The following is a 23,377-nucleotide window of genomic DNA, read 5'->3' on the forward strand; positions in this document are numbered from 1 at the left end:
ACAATGAGCAATGGTGTGGATGAGGTGACAGGGAGCAGGAGGACATAGCTCATTTGTTGACCCTGAGGTTTGCCCAGTGTAAAATCATAAATGGCCACACTTGAGAGGGCTGGAGAGCAGAGGTTCCCAGGGAGTCAAGGTCAAGGGGCTCTTGTGGGGATGGTGGTATGCAGGGCAGGGCTCACAGCTGGGCATTGCAGGGTAGAAACTTGCCTGCAGGAAGATCAGCTTCTTAAGGCCAGGACACCTATACCTCCAGGCCCAGGAGCACAGTGACAGGCCCAGCTCCTCTGCCCATTGTTAGTGGCAGTGATGTCAGGGTTGGGGTGGTGGTGGTGGGTCCCCCAGCTGCTATGGGTGCTCTGCTGAACAAGCATGCATGAGAGCCAGGGAGTAAGGGGCACACAACCTGCGGTAGGGTTTTGTTTGCTCTCTCCTGTGGCTGTTCCAGTGCCAGTGTTCCAGTGAACTGCCATCTGTGATTAAACATTTAACAAACCAGAGTTGCTACTGCTCTGGTCCCACACCAGGAAAGATCAACAGGCTTGCAGGAGGCGGAGCTGAGTGCTGAGCCCCAGCTGCCACATGAGTCCCGATGGGTCTGTCCTCAGCCACCCTCATAGCCATGCTGGGGCTCCTGCCTAGGAGAGGCCTCGCCTGACAATAACCCCCATACACTCACATATGTCTTCACTGCCTCCTGCCTCCGCAGGGCCACTGCATTCTTGTTTGCCATCCTTTCCTGGGGATCTAGGAGGCTGAGAAACCCCAGGATGCCACTAGTCGGCGGGCCTCCACTTCTGGCACAGGGCTGTGCACACTTCCACCTCTGTGGAGAACCCTGACCTCCCTGAGGGATCAGGCAGAACCCACCCATGAGTGATGGGATCCTGACTCCCTTCTGCCCACATGCTGAGCATCCTCAAGGGACTCTGAAAATGTGGGTACATGAGCATAAGAGAGGAGAGCGAGGACTCACGTTGGGACGAGAGGCCGGGCTATTTCTGGCTCTGCCCTAGGCTGCTGAGGACTTAGGAGAGTCATTTTCCCTCTCACCCTCAGTGCTCTAATCCCTAAATCCTAAGGGTTGACAGAAAACTAAATGACCTTGGGTGTCGTTTCCAAGTTGAGCATTCTCATTTCCAGAATTCTAGACAAATAGTTCTCAAACTTGAGCATACATCAGCGTCCCCTGGAGGGCTTGTTAAAACACAGATTGCTGAGCCCCACTCAAAGAGTTTCTGATTCAGTAAATCTGGGGCGAAGCTCAAGATTCTGCATTTCTTACCAGTTTCCAGGTGATGCTGATCTGGGACCACATTTTGAGAACTAGTAGGGTCAGATGGGATGATCCCAATAAACACACCCCCACCCCCTCTGCCAAATCAGAAGTATTGTCAGAAATGAGGGTCTCTGCCACACATCGGCATCCCTAGAGCAGCCCCCAACCCCAACCCCCAGTTGCTACACCCCCTTGGCTTAGAACCAGACACATGAAGGAAGCTCCTGTCTGGGGGTAAGGGGCTGACTCAATCACTCAAGCCTGAACCCTCATTTTCCCTCCCATCCCCACATCATTGAACCCATGACTAGACTCAGCCAATGTTCTACAATGGCGTCAAACTGATGACACCCACCCAAAGTACTTCTCTGTTCCCAGGTGATTCCAAAGTAAAGAGGGAGAGTGGAAGGGGATGTCAGGGTCATCTCAAAGCATAGCCCAGAGCAAAGGCCAGGGAGCCAATGTCCACATTAGTGAAAAACAATTAGAAAAATAATTAATTCTGCTTTTGTATTCATACCTAGTCTCCAAATTAATTACTTATTTGCTTAATCTACTTTGACCAGAAGTGTTACTGCACCAAAAATATTTAATGAGTCAGGCTTTCCAATGTAAAATTCAAGCATATTAATGTAGTGAAATGAGTTTTCATCAACAGAGGGAGAACCTGTTATCTAAGTACCTTCTTGACAATGTTATCTCCTAAAATAGAAATGTGAGGAAACACAACTCATCTCTGCACAATTCATCATTTGCACAATTTATCTGTGTATAAACTGTTTTTCTTTGACATCAGTACGAGTGGGCCTAAAGTCTTTAGTTCACATTTATATACAAATATTTTTTTCTAAGAATGTATTTCACATAAGGAAAAAGATAACCCACCACCTCCGACTCCTCACTCCAAACTTCATTGTCAGTACTTTTCAGGAATTCACATAATTTAATCTGAGGCCTCAGGGGACTTCTGGAGGCTGCTTAGCATTTTTGGATCTGTCTGTGGACCCTTCAGAGTCTGGGTTGGGAAGATAGGAAATGGACTGACCTCAGAACTCTGGGACTCCCACCTCTGATACATCCAGAGCAGCTCTGGGTTATTCTGTTTTTGCACTATGCTTCAAGGAAAATTTTGTTGGGAAAAATGATCCCACAGCTTAAAAGGAAGGAAAGTTAGAAGACTAGTCACATGCAGGTAACATCTTAGCGGAAACATGCCAGTGAGATGGGGATGCTCCCGACCCCCATACCCTAACCTCTCGGGGTCTGCCTGTCCCCACTCCCCTGGGACAGCCTTATTTAGACCCATTTATTGTCCTCCCCAGGTGCCCACTGGGGAATCACAACCCTGCCTCCCCTCCCCCCATGTCTTTCTCCTTTGGAGTCCAATGTCCATGTTAGGTGCAACTCCATGATTCTCTGACCCTTTTACCTCTGATGTTTTTAGAGAAGATGCTGCAATCATTCTAGTAAAGGTAAACTTTTACCAAATATCTATTATGTGCTAACACAGTGGAAAGAGGCTGGAAAAAATGACATCTGCCCTCAAGAATTTATTCCACTGATGGAGCACACAGATGAGTGCCTGGAAAGTCAGATCAACATGCGATGTGTCCCAAGGCGGTGATTATAGCTGATGAGTTATTAAAGGAGGGGCTTTGTATTGGGAGAAGGGTAGGGGTGCTCTGGTGAGCCTGGTCTGGCAGGGCTAAGCCAGAACAGAGTGAGGCCTGATCTGGACCTCTGAAGGCTGGGTGGGGTTATGCAGAGAGGTGGCCAGAAGGGGTGATCCTACAGGCAGAGATCCCAAAAGCTGAGTTTTATTGGGACATGGTGAGTGGGGCTAGAGAGAGCAGCAGTTTTCTGAGAGGGAACAGAGGGAGGCAGCCTGGACTGGCCAGTGGATGTCACGTTGTTAAATTAAGAGAGGGAGTTGGGATTTCTGCCAAAGGGGAGCCATTGCAGGTTTTTAAGCATCAGAAGAATGTGGGTAAATTGAGCTTTGGAAAGATTAATCTGGCTGCAGTCAGTTTGAAGTGAAGAGGCCCAAAGGTAGACATTAGGTGTATGGAGGTACCAGTGACAAGTCCAGGAAAAAGGTAGGATCAAGCCAATAGAGTCTCAGGCCTGAGTCATAGCATAGGAAGTATGGACTGTGGCTCATCTCCTCCCCAGAGTCAAAGGGTCTCCTTGTCCTTAAGGACAAGGCACGCCATCATTTATTTTCTAGATTACATCCCAGAAAACCTTCTGGTTATTTGGAAATGTCCCAGGAAACCACCTGTCTCCTGGAGCACTGATCCCACTGCCCTCTGGGGAAACCCACTGCTAGCTTTCCCTTTTCCCAAAGCCCACCCTTATCCATCGCCTCCACCTTGGCTGGGCTGACATGCTTATTTCTGTCCTCAAAGATTTTTTAAAATAAATACCCAAGTCTGTCACTGGACTGGGCTTTTCACATGTACCCTGGGAAACTATGCACCAGGACTGATGTGCATATGTGAACAGTGGTGGTTCTCGAAGGAGACGTTGGAGTGGTCACCAAGTCCCGTGGCCTGGCAGACTGGATCTAGCTAGAAGGCACAATGAACTATACAGGGCACATCCAGAACATATAAAAATATATAATGTGAGGAATAATATTCTTGTTTTACAGTTGATGAATCTGAGGACTGGGAAATTAAGCCACCTCAGCCCAAGATCACGCAGTAAGCAGATGGCAGAGCCAGAGTAGGAAGTCACCTCCCCTGTAGCATCTGCAGGGCCCTGACCGTAGCCTATTTCTATTTCTGTACATTTCTACTGCCCTGAGCTGGAGTCCTAGGCTCCTTACTATTTCCTACTCTATCTTGTTTTCCTCATGGCTTGTGTCTGTGGTATAGATGGCAGGTAGTTAGTCTAAGGATTATTGGACAGAGACATGCTAGTCTAGAAAAGAGGTGGGCATTATCATGTGATCCAGCAATTCTACTGCTAGGTATATACCCAAGAGAAAAACAAACACAGATGCATACAGAAACTTGGATATGAATGTTCTTAACAGTGTTACTCACATTAGCCAAAATGTAGAAACAATGTCCATTAACTGAGGGATATTTTTCCTAGAAAAATTAAGGCCCACTATGGTAGAAGTGGCTACCATGCCTCAGATGCACACTGTTCAGGCTGGGGCAGCTGCATTGCTCTGAGGGGTCACCGTAAGGACCTATACTTTCAAACCATGTGGAAGGGCCTGGAAACTCCCCCATCCTGCGCAGTTAGTTATTGTGAAGGAGGCAGATGGGATCCCCTTTCGATGGGCTTCCCTGGGAAGTTCAGATATGAAAGTCCCTCTAGCTGGAGAGGCCGTTTATCTTCCAGGAGACTTGCTAGAGCTGTCATATTAGACAAGGCAGAAGGGACTCAGCTGTGACCTCAGCTCCCAAGGCAGGCAAGAGGTGACCTCAGAACAAGGCTGTCCCTGGAATGATTTTCACCCACAGAAGCAAGTTTTTCTTTAGATGAGATTTACTGAACTCTGAAATCTGTTTCATACTCTTGTAACCTCTTCTAACATTTTACTCCAATAGATCAACTTAATGTTGAATATATGTGTGATTTGCTATTGTTTTGTTTAAAATATAAATATTTTTGGTTTTAAGTAAAGTATTTTAACATAATAAACTGTTATATGATTTATTATATCCCAAATGGATTATGTTCAAGACTGTATAAAGAATCATTTTGACATCAAAGTCAAGACAGTAGGGAATAATTTTAATAAGCAAAGATAATATATTAGAACTTAAAAACCATTCACTTATTCTCACATTTTGGAAGCTGAGATGCTTAATTGTTAAGGGGAAATGCCCCTATCAAATAAGGAAAACAAAATGAGGAAGAAGAAAATTTTGAACACAACCAAGTCACTAACTAAATTAAACGGTCAAAGAGTATGATAAAATATAAAATTATGGGCCAGGTAAACCTGAGATACAACAGCAAGGTTTCTGCGCAATAAGACTCCAGGGTCCAAATTTTGGGTTATTGATTTCTAAGATAGATTTATGGCATCATTACTGATCCAGACCTAGTTTCACAGGTTCGCAGGCATTGCGATCTCTTTGGAGCCCTTCTTACAATTGGAGGGCTGGCTGATCGTTGGCCAGACCCCGTCGCAGATGCCACTGAGTGACCTGTCACCAGTTTGGACCAACATTTGTCCCATGTGACCAGTGAGTTCCTTCATACTTGCAGCTGGGGCTATCCTGTTCCTGCAGTTTATCCACATCTCATTTGTCAATCTAAGCAAGAACATTCTGTGCCTTTCTCTGCTGTATGTGATATACTATCTTGGATCTGTCGGTTTCACAAACAATTTGGGAGTAAGAGCTGCCCAAAGTCTTGTGGGGGAAAGCAGAGACAAGAACTCATTCACTCATCCTGCCTTTGCATTGTCACCATCCCCGAGGAACACCTTGACCAATGCAGTTTGAAGCCGGAGTCTCTTTCTGCTTCTAACACATGAAAGGGCCTTTTATATTGTCTCTAGACTCTCTTGTCCAACACTCCTGGCTCTGATTCTATTCAAACCCTAGCTGATTTTTTTTCTTCGTGAAAGACAGGACACTTTCCGTTGTTTCCCCACCCTCTTATTTGGATCCCAGCTTTTTGTTGCGTCAGCATTTTTAATTGGCGAAGAGGGAGTGTAGGGCAATTTTGATTTTGTTTGGTGTTTTTTGAGCATCTGCTCATTAGGCCAAACACATTTTGAGACTTCAGTACCCTCTTTCCAAATAGTGCCCAAACTAATTCTTTATTTTTTACTTTTTCTAAAGAAATTTTAATATTTACTTCTTTGCCAAGTTTTAGTAGTTTTGTGAATACTTTATTTTCATTTCCTTTTCTCAGCAGAATGTTTAATTTAATCAGAAGCATTCTGTGTGCTTGTGAGGGACAGACTCTTTCAAGTGTTAGATGAAACTGTTCCTTCATCTGAGCATGCAGGTTTATGAAGAAAAGACAACTGGCCAGAACTTACCATTTGAACCAGCATACCCAGGGGATCCCTCTTTGAACTAATCTTCCCATCCCTCCTTAACCTACCTTAGTTTTGCTAGAAAGAGTTTTTGGGTCGATATCTGTGCTCATTTTTATTTCCTCTTTTGTCCAAAGGTTTCGTAGCATGTAAAACACCAGATCTAAAGGCAGCATTGCATTTGGGGAAGGAAAATGAGAACAAATGTATCACTGTAGTTGATCATCAATGGCAGAGCACCAAATGTAAGCTGCCCCTGATTTTCAGGGAGCAAGAGTAATATTTTTTACTCTCTCCCATGTACTAAATCCCATCTCAATTAAAATGTAAGACATTTAGAGTGACATATGTTAGGAGAAACAGCCTGCCATGCGGTCTGTGAGCATCATGTCATCTCCATAAATCTGGGAAATGCATGTGGTGGTGAACTTTACCCTCTGGTAACTTCTGGATCTGTGCAGACACTTGGCTCCTGGAGGGTGCTTGCTATCTGCGTAACAGGGTTGTTTCTCTCAGTGGGTTTTGGCTATTCATTGCCTCTAGATCACCCTGCCCTGTTGTTGCCTCTTTACCATCTGACCCCATCTGGACTCCAAGGTCCTTCAGGGCAGAACTGTGATTCTCTTCTTTGTCCTTCTGTCCCCAGTGATTAGGTCAGGAGCCTGGCACAACGTTTGGAAAATATGTTGTCTTGAATGATGGCTTTCCAGGGATTAGAGGCAAAGAAAAGAACCAAGCCCATCAAAATCCCCAGGCTGCTGGGATTAATCTTTCCAATTTTTAATACATGGTGCTTCAGCTCTCAAGGCCGTAGGATCCTGAAACTCTGTATGGCACTGACATAATTAACAACATGGAAATTGCGTTTCACATGGGTCTGAAAGGAGCCTGCCCTGCCCAGTGAGCGTGATGGGGGAAGCAGGCTTACCAGGAGCCATCCTCCATCCATGTTGGTGGGCCCTTCGGGATCCCCCAGTGATCTTACTGAAAACTGCCTCACCTTCCTTGGAGCATCTTCCTCCTCACCATGGCTCTGCATAATACACACGAGGTCTTGGGAAAGATGACCACAAGCCAATCTCATGGTTAACCATTCAGCCCATTGCTAAATCCAGGCTCAGTTCCTATTTTCAGTTTACGTGACTTAGCAGCCTTGTTTCACACATTCTCTCCTCCCAGGAACGCTTATTGCCGCTTGGTTTCTAGACGATCACATCTCCTGTTTCCTTTTACCTCATTAGCCTTTTTTTTTTTTTTTCAGGCCCCTTGCCTATTCTCTCCTCACTTCCTGGATCTTCAATATATTCTGTTTTACTCATTCTTTTGGGGATCTCTGTCAGTTCTGCTGCTTTCATTATCTTTAGAATACTGATGACTCTAAATTTCTATCGCCAGCCTGGACCTCTTACACATGCATTTGCCTATTCAGCGTCTACTCTGGGATGTCTTGGGCATCTCACACTTAATAAGAGCACTTGATCTTTCCTCCCAAAATGTTTCTACTGATGTCACCTGATCTCAGTTCATGGCAGCCCCACTCTCCTAGTTGCTCAAGCTAAAACCTTAGACTCATTTTGACTCTTCCATTTCTTGCACATCCCACATCCAGTGAGATATTCTAAATGTATTTAGAATCTGACCACTTTACTCACCACCTCCACTGCCTGGTCTAAGTGACCATGATCTTGCAGCTGGATTATTGTAATAGTGTTATGGTAGGTATTTTGGCTTTTTACATGGTCCCTGCATTCTATTCTCAACACAGCATAGGGCGATATTGTTAACATGCAAGTCAGTTTATTTTGCTCCTATGTTGATGACCCACCCTCCCATGACTCACCATCTCACTTAGAATAGGAGCTAAAGCCCTTTTAGTGTCCCTCACAGTCTTACCTTTTGTGGTCCTGTTTCTGTTCCAGTTTCACTGGCTCTTTGCTGTTGCCCTGAAATGCCAGGCTGCTCCTAGATCAGAAGGTTTTTGCCCTGGCCACTTCTTCTCAAATGCCCTTCTCCTAGGTATTCTCCTGGCTCCTCTTTCCCCTCTCTCAACACTGTATTCCTGCACCTTCTGCTCAGACACCGCCTTGCTGGCCACATCGTTTAGAATTGCAGCCTTCTCCCAGCCAGCCTCCTACACTTTGGCATTCTCTATCCTTTCTCTTCTGCTCCATTTTTTTCCTGTTGTACTTAAAATTTTTAACATACTTTGTGATTGACTGATTTATTATATCTAGTTTCTGAATCCTTCCACTAGAAAATAAGTTCTGTGAGGGCATGAAATTTTATTTCGCTCACTATGGAATCTCTAGAACTTAGAATGGTGACTGGCACATAGTTGATGCGCAATAAATATTTGTTTCATTAATTAGTTAATGAACTAGGCCATGATACTAAGTTGGGAGGAAGAGAAGATACATTTGATGGTTGAATCTGGATAAAAAATTATTCCAACTTATTAGATTAATAGGCCAGAATTAACACCATAAAGGTAAAGAGATACATGTAAATCTCTGCACCCAAAAGCCAACTCTTTAGACAAAAGATGAGGACCATAGCATGGGAAAACATGCAGGTGATATTTGCCCATGATTTCAGGACTGCATAACAGGGACCTTTCTTTGATCCAAAGGCTAATGGTCACATTCATAGATATATATTACACGGGTCACTGTAGATGTTGGTTTAACTCTAATCTTTGCTGCTCAAACAACAGTGGGAGAATTGGTTTCACCTCTGGGCCTCATGCCTGGAGAGAGATTTAGATAACATGAGCCCCATTTGGAAAGGAGCCACCTCAGGTGGCAGCCTATCATGGGAGAAATACTTGTAGTAGCTAACCATTCTTTTCAGCAGGAAAGACTCAGGGGAGAGCTAACCAGTTCCTTGAGCTATCTGACAAGCCATTCTGTGGAAGAGGGAACATTCTATATTACTTCGGTTGGCAGAACTGAGACTAGTGAGAAGACAGATTTCAGATAAGGATACGGAAGGCTGAAAATTGGTAAGATTTACCCATATATGGAGCAGCAGCTCCTAGAGGCAGTGAGCCTCCCATTGCTGGGGACACAGCAGGGCTGGGCAGAGACTCCTTGATAGGGACATTGTTGAGGGCTTCAGGACTGCATGAATTCAGGTCCTCCACAAAGAAGACACCAAGGTGGAATTAGATGTGCTAGAGATTGGGAAAATGGGGTAGAAACCAGAGGAGGCTGAAATGAAGGTTTGATCCTTCTGAAGGAGAAAGGGAATGAGTTTGGGTAAGAAGAGTCTTAGACTGCAGTGCTGTTAAAAGGAAGCATTGGAAAGTCCACAGAGGAGTCTTTGAGTGAAAGTTGCCCATTCAAAGAGCCAGGAATAAGCCTGTCTTAGCATCACGGCCACTCTCAGTCATTGGCTGGGAGCAGCCTGTGGGAAGCGGGGCTCTCTGTGGTTGTGCTGATGGATTGCAGAGCCCAGCAGCTGGGGCCATTAGCTGGTTATGCTCCCAGCAGTGGAAGCTCTGAAGGTCACACTTCCATAGCCACCCCAAGGTCTCTAGAGGGAACTGTGAAAAGTCCCAGGTAGACACTTTGATTTTAAGGTCTTATGATAATACTCTCACACTGTGCTCTTTTTATTGTTCCCTGGACTGTGAGCATCTCAGAAAAGTGCTCTGCATCACTACTCTCTGCCCAGGGCCCATCATGTATGTAAGTGCTTACTGAGGGTCCGGTGAGTGGTGGAAAATGCAGCAACCCCCACCCCATGCTCCCATGACCTGGTAGCCATGCTCTGTAATTTCAGGTCTTGAAAAGGAATCTGTTAACTTAAATTGAGGATAGTAAATGTCAGTCAACCATGGTCCCCAGAGAAAGCCTATAAAGTGGAGTTTGTGTGAGGAAACGACCTTGATCGCTACTAAAGTGCCAGGACTAAACGGAACAGCCCCTGAGCAGAGTGCAGACTGAAGCCTCATCCATTACCTGCCTCTCCCCCTGGAAAGACAACCCTCATTTATTATTTCCAGACTGCTTTTATTTTACTTATACGGTGTGAAAAATGTTGAATTGGGAAATAAATAACACTATTTCCAAACAGAGATTTCAGAATCACTTCACAGATTTTGGAATTATTGTCCTATTTCTAAATGTTTAGTTTGTGTATCATTTCCTAATTTATATGTGTGAGCTCTCTATTGCAAATGTCCTCATCTGGAAAACTCTGACACAAGTCTGAAAGAACTCTGTTGTTGGTCTGTGCTCATGTCTTTTTGAGAGATGCTTTCTCTCTTTCCTTTGAAGTGCAGCAAAATCTTATATGCAGTCTCAGAAAAAGATGTTTGCTAGAATGTTCCTTTTTATTACACAGTAATTCTGCATTGACCAGTTCCACTGTCTCACTACCATCCCTCGCCTCCGGGTTCTGTTCTCTGCAGTCGCTCAGCTCATTACAGCAAGACTGAGATTCCTTCAACACCTTCTGCTCAAAAATGTTCCATTGCTCTTCTTGTCCTACTGCTTGAAGCCTAGGCTTGTCCTGTTGTCATGCCTTCCCTAATTGGCGTCAGCTTCCCTAGGCCACACTGTTTTTCTGCAATCCCTCTAACCACCTCTTGGTTTGGTCAAACCTTTCTCCTCCTTACCTGGAAAACACCATGTCCATTCCAGCCCCTGCCATCACACATGTCACTCTGTCCTGAATTACCACCTTTTACCCTTTTGTTATCCAAATTCCATTCATTCTGCAACACACACATAAAGTTCTGCAGATCCAGCTCAGCTGACGAGAAAGAAAGGGCAACCTTCAAACCCAGTGACATTTCTCTCCTTACTTACATGACATTTCTCATGTAATCAAGAGTCTATTTATTTGCCCTGTCTCTTCCTTTTTCCACAGCCCCGTCCACTGTTCCCATCATGCACCAAGTCAGTGCCACCATGAGGAGCATCACCTTGTCATGGCCACAACCGGAGCAACCCAATGGCATCATCCTGGATTATGAGATCCGATACTATGAGAAGGTGAGTCGGCTCTGCCTTGTTAGGTGAGGCTTTCAGGAACCAGGGCCAGCCACTGCTGCAGGGGCGGCGTCCCGTTGAGAGCACAAGAAGACAGGCTGGAGGAAGTCCTGAAGGCGGGAGCAATCTGGTGTTGGAAGCCAGAGACGCCCTGGGGAAGCTCCCAGGTCTGCCCTAGCAAAAGCCTCCAAAATCCAGGCACTTTCAGTACCAACTCAAGAGACAACTTTCCATCTGACCACCCTGCTGTCTGGACAGCTCCCTAGGCTGGTATGGGCAGGACTGATCCCCTTCCCCCAGTCATGTGCAGATGGTACAAAACTGCCAGGGGTTCCCTGAACTTCATGAAAGTTTTGTGGTTTTGTAGACCAGTGTTTTTCAAAAATTTTAATCAGGTGCCCCCAGTATAAGACCATTTACTTATAAATCACATGCATATACCACTGCATTAATATATTTATGGAGGTTAAAATATTCAAATTTACAAAAATGAGGTAGAAATTAACAGAAATAGAAACCTATCTATTATCTTTCTTGACTGCTCTTTAGCAACAGCTGCTGGGAGCTACAGCAGGGCCTGTGCTGCCAAGAAAGGGAAATGAAGCCCTGCGGACTTCCTCCCATCATGGTGAACTGTAGCATTTGCAAAACCCCAGGAAAAAACAGTGCTTTCTATACTGACCCAGTATATTATTTGTAAAAATACAATATTTGTTTATTCATTTGTTCAAGTATTCATTGAGTGCTTGCTATTTGACAGGTACTATTTTAGGATATATTAGTGATCAAAACAAAGATTCCTTCCTTCAGGGGACTTACTTTCCAATAAACAAGACAGACAATGAACAATGAACATGACAACCAAGAAAATCATATAATTCATTAGAAAATGAGTATTTAAAGAGGAAAAAGAACAAGCAAAGTGAATGGGCTCAGAACGGTCAGGCTGGAGGTAGGAGGCAGTTGCAGAAATAAGTGGAATGGTAAATGTTGGCCTCTTGGAGAAGGTAAATTCTAAGTAAGGGTCTGAAGGAGGTAACAGTATTGTGAAGCAGATACCTGGAGGATAGAGAGCTTGTTCAAAGTCCTAGGCAAGATCATGACTGGTGACTCAGGGAGCAGGAAGGAGACCAGTATGACGAGTGATGCAAGCAACGTGGAAATAGCAGACAGGGGAGGTGATGGTGGTGGGCCTTAAGAACTTGAGCTTTCCCACCAAATGAGATGGGGACCCACAGCAGGGTCCCCATCAACATCTGACTTACATTTCTAAAAGACTATTTAGGCTGTTCTGTTGGAAATAAGCCTGCTAGATTGCAGTTGCCTAAGATAAGAATGATGGTGGCTTGAATCAGAGTGGAAGCAGAAAGCTGATGAAATATGGTCGATTTCCAGATGTATGAACTAAAGACAGAGACAGCAGGATTTTCAAGAGGTTGGATTTTGGATGTTGGAGGTTTTTGCCTGACCCACTAGAAGGGTATAACCACTATTGATTGAGAATGGGATCACTGTGGGTAGAACATGTTTAGGGTGAGGGAATAGACAGAAGACAGAAATTTGGCTTGATGTCTCAAATGTCTCTGAGATACTCAAGTGGAGATATGGAGTAGACAACTAAAGTACAGGTCTGGAGTTCAGGAGAGAGGACAATGTCAGAGATGTCCACTTGGAAGTGGTCAATATGTAGATATTGGGTGAGATCATCTAGTGGGTGGATGGAAACAAGGAGAGGGTCAAGGATGGAGACCTGCAGCCTCCAGAGGCAGTGTTGGACAAGGGACACGGCAACACTGGGAAGCTGGAGCCCTAGCTTCCAGTGCCTTCCCTAACCAACCAGCCATGCAGCTGCAGTCAAATTATTTAACCAATCTAGGTCACAGCGTACACATTTATAAAATGGTGGCAATTTACCTCCCTGAAAGTGTAGGCCCAGATGGATCACCAATCTAGTCAGTGAGGAGGGATGCCTTTCAGCTATTATAGCCAAGCTTGCAAGGCAAGGTTAGAATCAGGCAGCATTCTATACATTTTAGAGAATATTGGGTTAGGTAGACAGTTCATTCAGGAAATTAAGTGAATTGGGAGTAACTTAAACCATTTGGATTCATTAGCAACCATCATATCCATTCGGCTTTGTATTTGGAGTCCTTATTTGCTAGATATTTTTTATATCTATAAAATATAGTTAATAAAGTAAATGTTGACTTTCCAAAATGAACAAATCTGTTTGGACCAATTGATCACATGATCTCATTTCATCACCAAATTTGACCCTAAAAGTTCAACAGAGTATCATGTGTTGCCAGTAGATGGTAAGATGTCAGAGTCACCAGTAAAGTTCCACACAGCCTCCTGCCCCCACTTCCCACCCCCCACACACATGCTCTTGAGCCTTGTAGCTTATTTCAGAAAAAAAAATTCCTCCCTAGTGTGCCCTTTTGGGTGCTAGGGGCTCTATAAACATTATCTCCTTTCTCACTTACAGCTCACTGTGGTGAATATTAGTAACATGGACATGAGTACAAACTGACTGTATAAAGAAGTTTTTAAAAACAAAAACAAAACAAAGCTCATCCAGTCCACAGTCACCCAGCTAGGAAGTGAGTCTGTAGCATTGGTTCTTTGCCCTGAAGCAAGTGGCCATGCTGGGGAGGGGTCAAATGCATGGGAGACCACCTGCCGTCCTCCTCATTTGCTGGGCCAAGGGCAGTCACCCTTGGGAAGTCAGTGAAGGGCTTAATGACAGGCTCAGAACTGAAACCGTCACGCCTGTGTCCCTGGGCTCCTTGCTTCCTCACCCACGTCCAAGCTCCGCCACTGCCTTTCCCTTTACATGCAAACCTTCTCCCTTGAAAAACAGTAATTAACCTCCACTTCTGATGTTATGAAGGAAGCTTCTTCTCCCATTTCAGGCCACATCCCTACTTCTCAGTAATTTATACTAATTATTAACAGACACACATGCACAGCAGCTCGGTGCCTGAGGCAGCTTCCACACCCCAGTGAAGCATATTATTGTCCCCACTCCAGAGGCCAGCATGCTTTCCTTGGGAAGACAGAAGGTTCTTTGCCAAAGTATTGGTTACTGCTTGCTGTATTACTATAGAACTCTTTGCTTATAAAGTGCTTGACTATAAAATTGTTACGTTGCCTTGACCACAACTAATATGACTTAAGAAATGCCATTATCTGGTGAAGGTATTTTGAAAGAACCACAATGATAATAATTCATCTTTATTGAGTGCCCATTATGTGTCAGATTTCCACAGATATATATATTAACTCTGACCCTTAAAAGAAAGATTCTTGAAAGCTAGGTATAGCCAACTTATAGATAGTGAAACGGAGTCACAGAAAGGTTAAATGATTTACTCATGGCTACACAGATCACAGCTAGGAGTCACAGAACAAAAACTATAGACAGTTTTATTATATTTCCACATATTTCTGAGCTCAGCATAGAATAGGATGCAATCATGTTGATGCTGGGGATCTCAAAATTGGTGTGGCCCTCGGAATAAGAGATTGTATCTTAATTTTAAATCCAAATGCTTGTAACCAGAATTATTTGCCTACCTGCTGTACAAGGCCATGGAATCCTGGTCTTTACAAGATGCAAACATAAATAGAACTCATTCCAGCGGGTGTCCTGGATTCAGTACCCCCCCAAAAAAACCCACCATCCTTTGCCACTTTTCTAAACCAGGGCTGAGAAAAATTGTTCTGTAAAGGACTAGGTAGTAACTATTTTAGGCTTGTGGGCATTTGTAGCAGGAAAATTGCCACAGGGAATATGTTAACAGGTGGGTGTGGCTGGGTTCTAATAAAACTTTACAAAAACAGGCAGTTGGCCATGGGCTGTAGTTTCCTAGCCCCTGAAAACCCTCCCTGGTTCTCCTCCCTCACATCACCCTCTTGGTTTGTGTTTGGGACACCTTTCAGTTTCAGCTCTGTGAATGGAATCAGCGAGGCTTTCGCCTCTCCCAACAGCTCATTAATAGAGAGTTCAGACACCATCAAGCTAATGACACCCCCAGAGCCTCTCCCATGTTTATCTCTGTCCGCATTTCAATACATTTCCATTCATCATTCTCTCTTGTTTACTGTCTTTAGCACGTTTCACTCCTGGTGGCAGTGTTTATAGGCAAACCAGAGGACAAGCATCTACATCCGCTCTCAGCTGCCTCAATGACAAAGTGTTTAGGTGTTTACTTGCATTATCTACTAACTGTGTGGGCTAGAACAGGTTGGTTTAGGCCTTGGGAATTTCTTCCCTTAAAATTTTAGGATCATTTTCTCCTAGAAACTGGTCTGAAATGTGCTATTTATTCATTCATTTAGCAATGAATGGTTGAGTACCCAAGCGGTGCCAGCCCTGGGCTACATGTTGGGATGGAGAAATAAGGAAGACATGGTGTCTGCTCCCAACAGCCACAGCCTCTGTCTCCCACATAGTTATAAAATCAGTCATAAGCGACCAAAAAAATAAAAATAAATAAATAACTTTGCCCTTCACTCTAATTCATTTGCCTGAAGTTGATTAATGGCTTTGAAGGGAACAAGGAGTGATACTCAATTTAATCACTGAACTTCTTGAATGTATGGACTATAAAATGATTATGGGTTAATGTTTTGTGCTCAAAACTCAAATGCCAATACACCAAAACACATTTTTCAGAAAAAGAGATGCCCAGTCAATGCTTATTTTAAGCAGTGCGTACTTCCACGGTTTCCAGTAAAACCAGAGAATTTAGGAAGTCACCTGGATTTTATAGCAATGGGATTTTGTCCTAAAGTTCAAGGTAATGTGATTTTCAAAATTTCTGATTCTAGATCTCCAGTGTGTCAAGATAGTAATGACCAAAGATCTAGATGACATCCCTTCTGTAGGGCACAGCCTTCTTTCTGCTGGCTCCCCGATTGGAAGTGGTGGTGGTCAAGAATCCACCTGCTTTTTAAATAAGTCAAATAAGTGATGGATGGGTACTCCTTCTCCAGAGTCTCTCCCAGATGCCAGTGGATAGTCCCTCCATTAGGGTGCATATGGGCCTCTTTGTAATTTCTAACTGTTCAAGCTGACTTCTAATCTTTGACCTCTTACGACTGCTTCCAAAGAGTTCATCACCACCCCCTATACCACCCACATTCCACATATGCGCAGTCACTGGCAGGCAGGCTATGAGCTCCTTTAAGCCTTGTTTTTGCATGTTTCATTCTGTTCTCAAAGGATATTCTATTCAGTACTCACTCCCCACATTCATCCATCTGGCTAATTTCTTTTATGTTTCAGAACTCAATTCATGCCACCCTTTCCCTGAGTTCCTCCCAACCTCTTAACAGTCTGGGCTGATTGACCCTCTGCTGTTCCCCCACAACTTCCTAAGCTGCCCCCTGCCAAGGCACTCAGTCAACACTATTGCCATAATCTGTTTCCTGGTCCACCCACAAGATGGTGTATTCCCAGAGGAGAGAGACCATGCCTTGGGACCTGCAGCCCATGAATAGCACCCAGCATGTGATAGTATAACTGTGACTGCCTGGCCAAATTGAATGGATGAATACACATCAGGCCATCTTTGCCTTTGCAAAGTAGACTTTAACAAATTTTAAGACAATGGTAATCTCTTATTGTTCTGTATTCTTTTGTCCTGGCTTAACTCCCCAGATTTTGTCTGTCATTGACTGAGGACGTGGCTTACAGGCCTCTCATCATCAGTTGTTTCCTCATTTGTCACCATGCCTTCAGAATTGCTGTGCCTAGAACTCATCACAGTGACCCAGGACTGCACATGGGACTTGGGGGCCTACCTCCCACGGACTTGAAATCTTTATTTTCACTGATGTCCCCATTTTGCTCTAAGATTCATGGTACAATTGGGGACAGGCCAAGACTCTAAACTCTTGTTCCTGCACAGTTGGAGCTAAGCCACATCTCCATGATGTTTGGAAAAAATCAGAGAGCAGGCTGGTGTGTCCGAAGGTACTGAGGGTGATATGTAATGATGGACAGCGATGAGGAAAGTCTGTGGGCTCAAGTACCGAGGGAAGCCTTCCTAGAAGAGGAGACTTTGCCGGGGGATTCTGGAGGGAACAGGAGAGCCCTGGACAAAGGCATTTCAGTGTGTCCGGGGCTCCCCTAAGCAAAGGCCAGCCTAAGCAAAGGCCAGATGGCCAGGATGTGGTCCTTGGAGAGGCAAGATGGCAATTTAGGGACATGTAAGGGATTGGAATTTACTTCATTATGGGGTTTAAAAACTTAGATATAGGAGTTTTGTTTTTATCTGACAATAGTTTTAGGGAAGGTAAGGGATCTTTTTTAGGAAAAAAGTTTGCCTTTGATGGGAAGGGAGAGGCAGAAAAGATGGGAAGCTGCAAAATCCAGGCACAAATCAATTGTTACACAAGATCAGCAGTAAAGAGAAGAAGCAGCTCTTTTAGGGCACTCATGATGGGCAGAGGAGCCAGAGGATGACAAATACAAGCAACACCTGTGCAAACCGGAGGATACATGTACAGACAACAAGAACTCTGAAGGACAGGGCAGAAGGAGCTGGAGAAAGTGACAGACAGGAGAGCAGAGCTGACCCCTAAATACGTAGGAGGGGTGAGGACACAGGGCCTGCTCTCCATGGAGAAGGGCATGCCTGCCCTGGAAGATGGTGGAGAGAGAACTGGGGATGGGGACCCAGACAGACACAGGCCAACATGAAGACAGAAGCAGGTGTGGGCAGTACTCCAGCCTCGTCTTAACCTCTTCAGCAGAATGGAAGTCCTTGAGGGAACTTACAGAGTGATCTAGCATAGCCATTATGAGGAGAGATGAGGGAGATCTTTAGTGAGAGGAGAAAAGAAAACATCTCAGCAGAAGCAAGATAAGTAAAAGCAGGCCTAGGGTGGCCCTTCTGCTGAGGTCAGAGACTGAATAGCATTTCACAAGGATGGATATGCTTTGTTATCCTACCTCAGGGCCCTGAAGAGGGGAGCAGTAGAAAATGACCATGAGCCCCCAGCCAGGCCCTGAGAGCTCAGCATGTTCTTACTCTCTTCACACTGTAGCCACTCCATGGTCCAGAGACAATTCTTTATTCCCTCAATCCAGGCCAGTCTGTCCGCATTCAGATGGATGTCCTGGGGCTGGTGACAGATTCCAGCAGATCTGCAAGACTAAGAACTGATGGAGCCTGGGTGCCCCAGGGTAGAGTGGGCTGGGGGCAGAGCACTCAGGAGCAGGCCACTGACTCTGTTCATTGCTCTTTTTCAGGAACACAATGAGTTTAACTCTTCTATGGCCAGGAGCCAGACCAACACAGCGCGTATTGACGGCCTGCGGCCAGGCATGGTGTATGTGGTACAGGTGCGCGCCCGCACTGTGGCTGGCTATGGAAAGTTCAGTGGCAAGATGTGCTTCCAGACTCTGACAGATGGTAAGGGGCGGGCTAGATACCTGGGCACAGGGAGGGCAATCCAGAGAGGAGAAACCCCATGCCAAAGAAGCTGCCCTCGCAGCTAGGAGGCCAATCTCTAACTGGATTCCAGAGGAATTTCCTTGGAAGGGTTTGCCTTTCAGTACGGCTGTATGGGGAGACATCTGTCTGAAGTCCAGCTCATTTCTGTCCAACATCTGATGACTTGTCTTTGAAAGGCCTCTGCATGGGGTCCTGCGTGCACACAGCTGTGAGACCCACACGTCTCTTGTGGGATCAATGTGCCCTCTGGCCCAGGCGCAGGGCTCAGATGCCTATCATTTCACCACCGCTCTCACTTCACCCTGTTCTTGGGGGCTGACCACTGAGCTCACAGACCAGGTCTCCAGGAAGGAAATAGAGAGACAAAATTTGTGGTGTGGCAGTCCTATGAACCCAGCATCTCAGGATATTTGAAGCAGCTTCATATGTGACCCCCTAAATACTTCCACCTTTGGACATTATTAGTTTCCTATTACAACAATTTCCCCCACTCCTCTGAGACCACCCCCTATAACATTTATGGAAATGAGATTTCCCTGTAGCCTCAACATTGAGATAGGGGTATTGCCTGACTGTGTTCACTCCATGTTTTCCTTAGCTAGCCATTTACCATAGTGTATGTATTCATTTAACTATTCATTATCTACCTATCTATCTATATTTATATATTCATTTATGAGCTATTTCTTGATATTTTTCCAAAAGTCAGCCTATTCCCAGCCTCCCAAATTGAAAGCCATTAATTTTATATAGAAAGCAGCCTGCCCTTACATAACATTTTATTTTAGGCCAGCACTTTTCGACTAGGCACTTGTCAGGGCTTGAGGTTTTCTAAGGACACATTATATTTTTGACAATTTAAAAATTCACTGGAAACATTTAAAACTCAGATGATTTCACATAAAAATCATAATATTCATTTTCTTGGGAACAGTTGTAAGGAGCCAGTGCTGGGGGCATTCCTGCGTGAGGCATTGCTGCCCACAGGTGCCCGCCACTCCCCGGTAATGTGCTGCTGGGTGCCTAAGGGCAGCCTGCCTGGCTCCTGTAGGATTGGAGTTTGCAACCCATTTAGAGTTTATTTTACATGAATTTTTAGTCATATTTTAAGGATGGTGAGATAGGATGGAAAGGCGAGCCGGTCCAGATTAATAATGCCGCTCGTGTGAAAAGAACGCAGGCTGTCTTCTTTTCCTTAAGGGTTCTGTCCCCCTCTTTGCACCTCACTTAACCATCCAGATTTATGGGCGCTTTGGCATCAGGAAGTACACAGGATTAAAAGCCCAAAACTCAAAATGATCTGAGCACCAGTCTCTTGGCAATTCCACTAGACAAATCAAGAAGTAACAGATTTCTCCCAAGAAGGCTATTCCTTTTACATTGGCAGTTATATTTTGTAAACCCAAAGGGGTTAGCTATAAGGGAGTTCTGGTAAGTGGCCAAATTTGGAAGTATTAATCTTAATGACTGAGATTCACACATTGGTAGTAATTACTCTCACTGAGACTTTGGGCCCCAAAGGCAGCACTGAGGTGAATCTGAAGGTTGATCGAAGATGGGTCACTGGGGCTGGAGGACCTGTGGGAAGGTCACATTGCTTTATGACATTTTTTATATGTAATGACATTGTTATGGATCATCACTGTGGTTCCTTGCATTTTTTTGGCCAAATTAATTTTTTAAAAGCATGCATGTTACAAAAAGCTCTCCACAGGGAGATACCGAAAGTACCACAGAGTTGAGAGCTGGTTCTCAAACACTGGGGAGCATAAGAATCACCTCTTATATTTGGGAAACTTGCAGATACCCTGCTCTTTACCCAGAGCTTCTGAATCAGGAGATCTGAGAAGGCTTCCAGAAACTGTCGTGTTTAACAATTGGGCTTAGGAGATTCTGATGCAGGGCAGCAGGAACGTCGGTTCAGGACGTATTGTCATTAGGGTTGCTGGATAACACACAGGCTGGCCAGTTAAATGTGAATTTCAGATAAACAATGAATAATGTTTGGGGCATACCGATACTTATTATGTATTGTATGGTGTCTTTGTATCACACATTGAGTGCCAGTTGTATCCAAAGGCATACAGGGAACTTTCTAATGCCTCTTTCTTACCTAGATGATTACAAGTCTGAGCTGAGAGAGCAGCTGCCCCTGATTGCTGGCTCGGCGGCGGCCGGAGTTGTGTTTGTCGTGTCCTTGGTGGCCATCTCCATCGTCTGTAGCAGGTGGGCCCTCCGCTCTCCCCTCTGTCTGCTTTTTTGGACCCAGGAAACCCCACATGCAGACCTCTTCCAGGTCATACAGGCTATCCAGGGCCCGACCCTTCGTGGACACACCACCAAACTCACAGTCATACCACCAAACTCATGGTCATTGCTCCATCCCAATCCACAGGGAGCCTAGAATTCGCCAGATTATCTTCTCTGTACCTCGGATACAAACCTCTGTAAGAACTGGGCAAGGCTATAAACAAATAGCATTCATCCTCAGGCTTCATTTTAGACAAGACTCTCAGTACCTCTCACACATGACAGTTTTTCAGAGTGACAGTTACAAAATTGCATTTGACCCGCTGGAGCATCACAGCCTGTGCCTCACACAGCCCATCCTCTGGTTAGAGAGCCAAAGTCCTCGGCAGGGGGCATAAGGCAGCAGGCAGGAGGGTAGTGGAGGAGGAAAAGAGGAACTCCAAGTTCTGCAGAAGTGCTGGCCCTAGAGGCCTTGTGAATTTTTAATACTGTTGTTACTGCCTTCAGTGGTTAGCCCAGATTCTCCTGTGCACAGCCCTGTAGCAGACCTCTCCCAAGCGCTGCCACAGTACAGCCAGAGCACTAATAGGCACCCTCAATAGCCTCTGCCCCAAGCTCTGACATAGCCCTGCCTGGCCTCTAAAAGACTTTAGCTTGAAAGCAGACCCAGCTGTCCAAAGTGGTGGTCAAGCTAGAGCACTAGCCATGTCAAGAGCTACAACTAAAGTGAGAGTCACAGTTTCCCCACCCCAGGAGATGTCTGGGTGAGTCCCCATCAGGACAGGAGGCCTGAGAGGAGGTCCCTGGAGCAGAGAGCCTAAGAGAGGTCCTCTTTCTTGTGTCCACAGAAAACGGGCTTACAGCAAAGAGGCTGTGTACAGTGACAAGCTCCAGCATTACAGCACAGGCCGAGGTGAGTAGAAAGCAAATACCCACTGTCTGACCCCTGGAGAACCACAGAGTGTAGCAGGCAAGTGCTTGGAGAGATCCTTAACGATAGCCAGACTGGCGGGCCCTGACCACAGCTCCCTTCCAGCCAGCCCCCAGTGCCCCAGGACTGCCTCTCCCTGCAGGTCTTCAGGGACCACAGGCTGCACCCCCCCCCCATCTGCTGTCTGCCCATTGTGGGTACTCATTGGATGCCTGGCAAGTAGATTATCTTTTGCATTGATAAGCCTGTATAGGACAAGGGAGTGCAGGGAAAGATTGGGTTTAGCAAGTCAATGAATCCTGAAATCAGACACAGTGGAGAAAGATGGAGGGTTCCCTATTAACATCTTCTGCCTTATCTTATCCAACTGAGCAGCTGGGGAATGTGTTAACCAAATTCACAGATAAGCTAGGGAACATGAATGTAGGGAATTAAAAAGATAGCAGAACCCAGGAGACCAAAGTGTTGAGATATCTCCCAAGTATTTTTCTTTTAAAAAGTTACCTTCAAAGTTTTTTTCACTCATTATCTTACTTCTCTATTTAAAAAAAAATGATATGTAATATTTTTATAACTAAAATTGCTCCTCAGCAATGTGCAATGTGAAGTCTTATGTCAGAATTATTCTTTTATCTGTGTAATTACAACATCGCAGGGGCTAAAAAGGTCCCACTGTGTCAGCTGGGCCACCTTCCTGTTTCCAGAAAATGGTAACGTTAATCCTTGTTGCAGATATGTTCTGTTTCTAAGTGAGCCCTTTTATATTCTGCAGATGGCCTCAGAGGTCTGTCCCAGCACTTTGTGCTGTGCGGTGTCACAGGCTTCTTCCATAAGCCCCATCTCACCTAAATCCCTCTGTTGTAATGTAAGCCCTTTTCTTCTCTTCATGCAGCTGTGACCAAGGAAAGCAGGCCTTACACACACATACACACACACACACACACACACACACACACACACACACACAGAGCATGCCTTCCATGGGCAGTGCTGGGAGCAAAAACGGGCTCCAAGGTAAAAGTTCTCACAGATCAAACTCATCTCTTCTCCAACGTTATGGTCTCTGAGACATCCACACAGCAGCTTCTCCATGAAGGAACTCATGTTCTTACATGGCCGGTGCTGGCTCGTGTTGTACAAAGGCCAGTCTGTAGATAAGATCTTGTTTTCCAGGGGTTTTCAATCTAAGACTAAGAAACTGCCAAGGGTTTATAGAGAACCACACCCCAAGCAGCTGGGATGGTGTTCAGACAGCCATGGTTTAGACAGGGAGGCGTGGACTCGGCTGGCACAGAAGCACTCCCACAGGACCCCAGGGCAGCCCCACAACCAGCAGTACAAATGGAGGGTGTGGATTTGAGAGAGTGGCCCTTCTCTAAACTCACACACACTGCTCCTGAAGCACTCAGAGTCCCAATTAGCCCCCTTTCTTTC

At 45.2% G+C, this 23,377-nt stretch overlaps 1 protein-coding gene across 1 annotated transcript in view; it reads left to right on the forward strand.

Moving 5' to 3' along the window:
* Nucleotides 1–23,377, forward strand: part of EPHB1 (EPH receptor B1) — a 419,047-nt gene that overhangs the window by 317,056 nt on the left and 78,614 nt on the right. The window contains exons 6-9 of the mRNA XM_054595535.1: nt 11,172–11,296; nt 18,558–18,720; nt 20,880–20,988; nt 21,861–21,925. Coding sequence (XP_054451510.1) covers nt 11,172–11,296; nt 18,558–18,720; nt 20,880–20,988; nt 21,861–21,925 — 462 coding nt within the window. The remainder of the gene's footprint in view (nt 1–11,171; nt 11,297–18,557; nt 18,721–20,879; nt 20,989–21,860; nt 21,926–23,377) is intronic.

The sequence above is a fragment of the Pteronotus mesoamericanus genome, unplaced genomic scaffold (genome assembly GCF_021234165.1).
Source record: "Pteronotus mesoamericanus isolate MK-2021 breed Mesoamerican mustached bat unplaced genomic scaffold, CSHL_Meso_final scaffold_54, whole genome shotgun sequence".
NCBI lineage: Eukaryota > Metazoa > Chordata > Mammalia > Chiroptera > Mormoopidae > Pteronotus > Pteronotus mesoamericanus.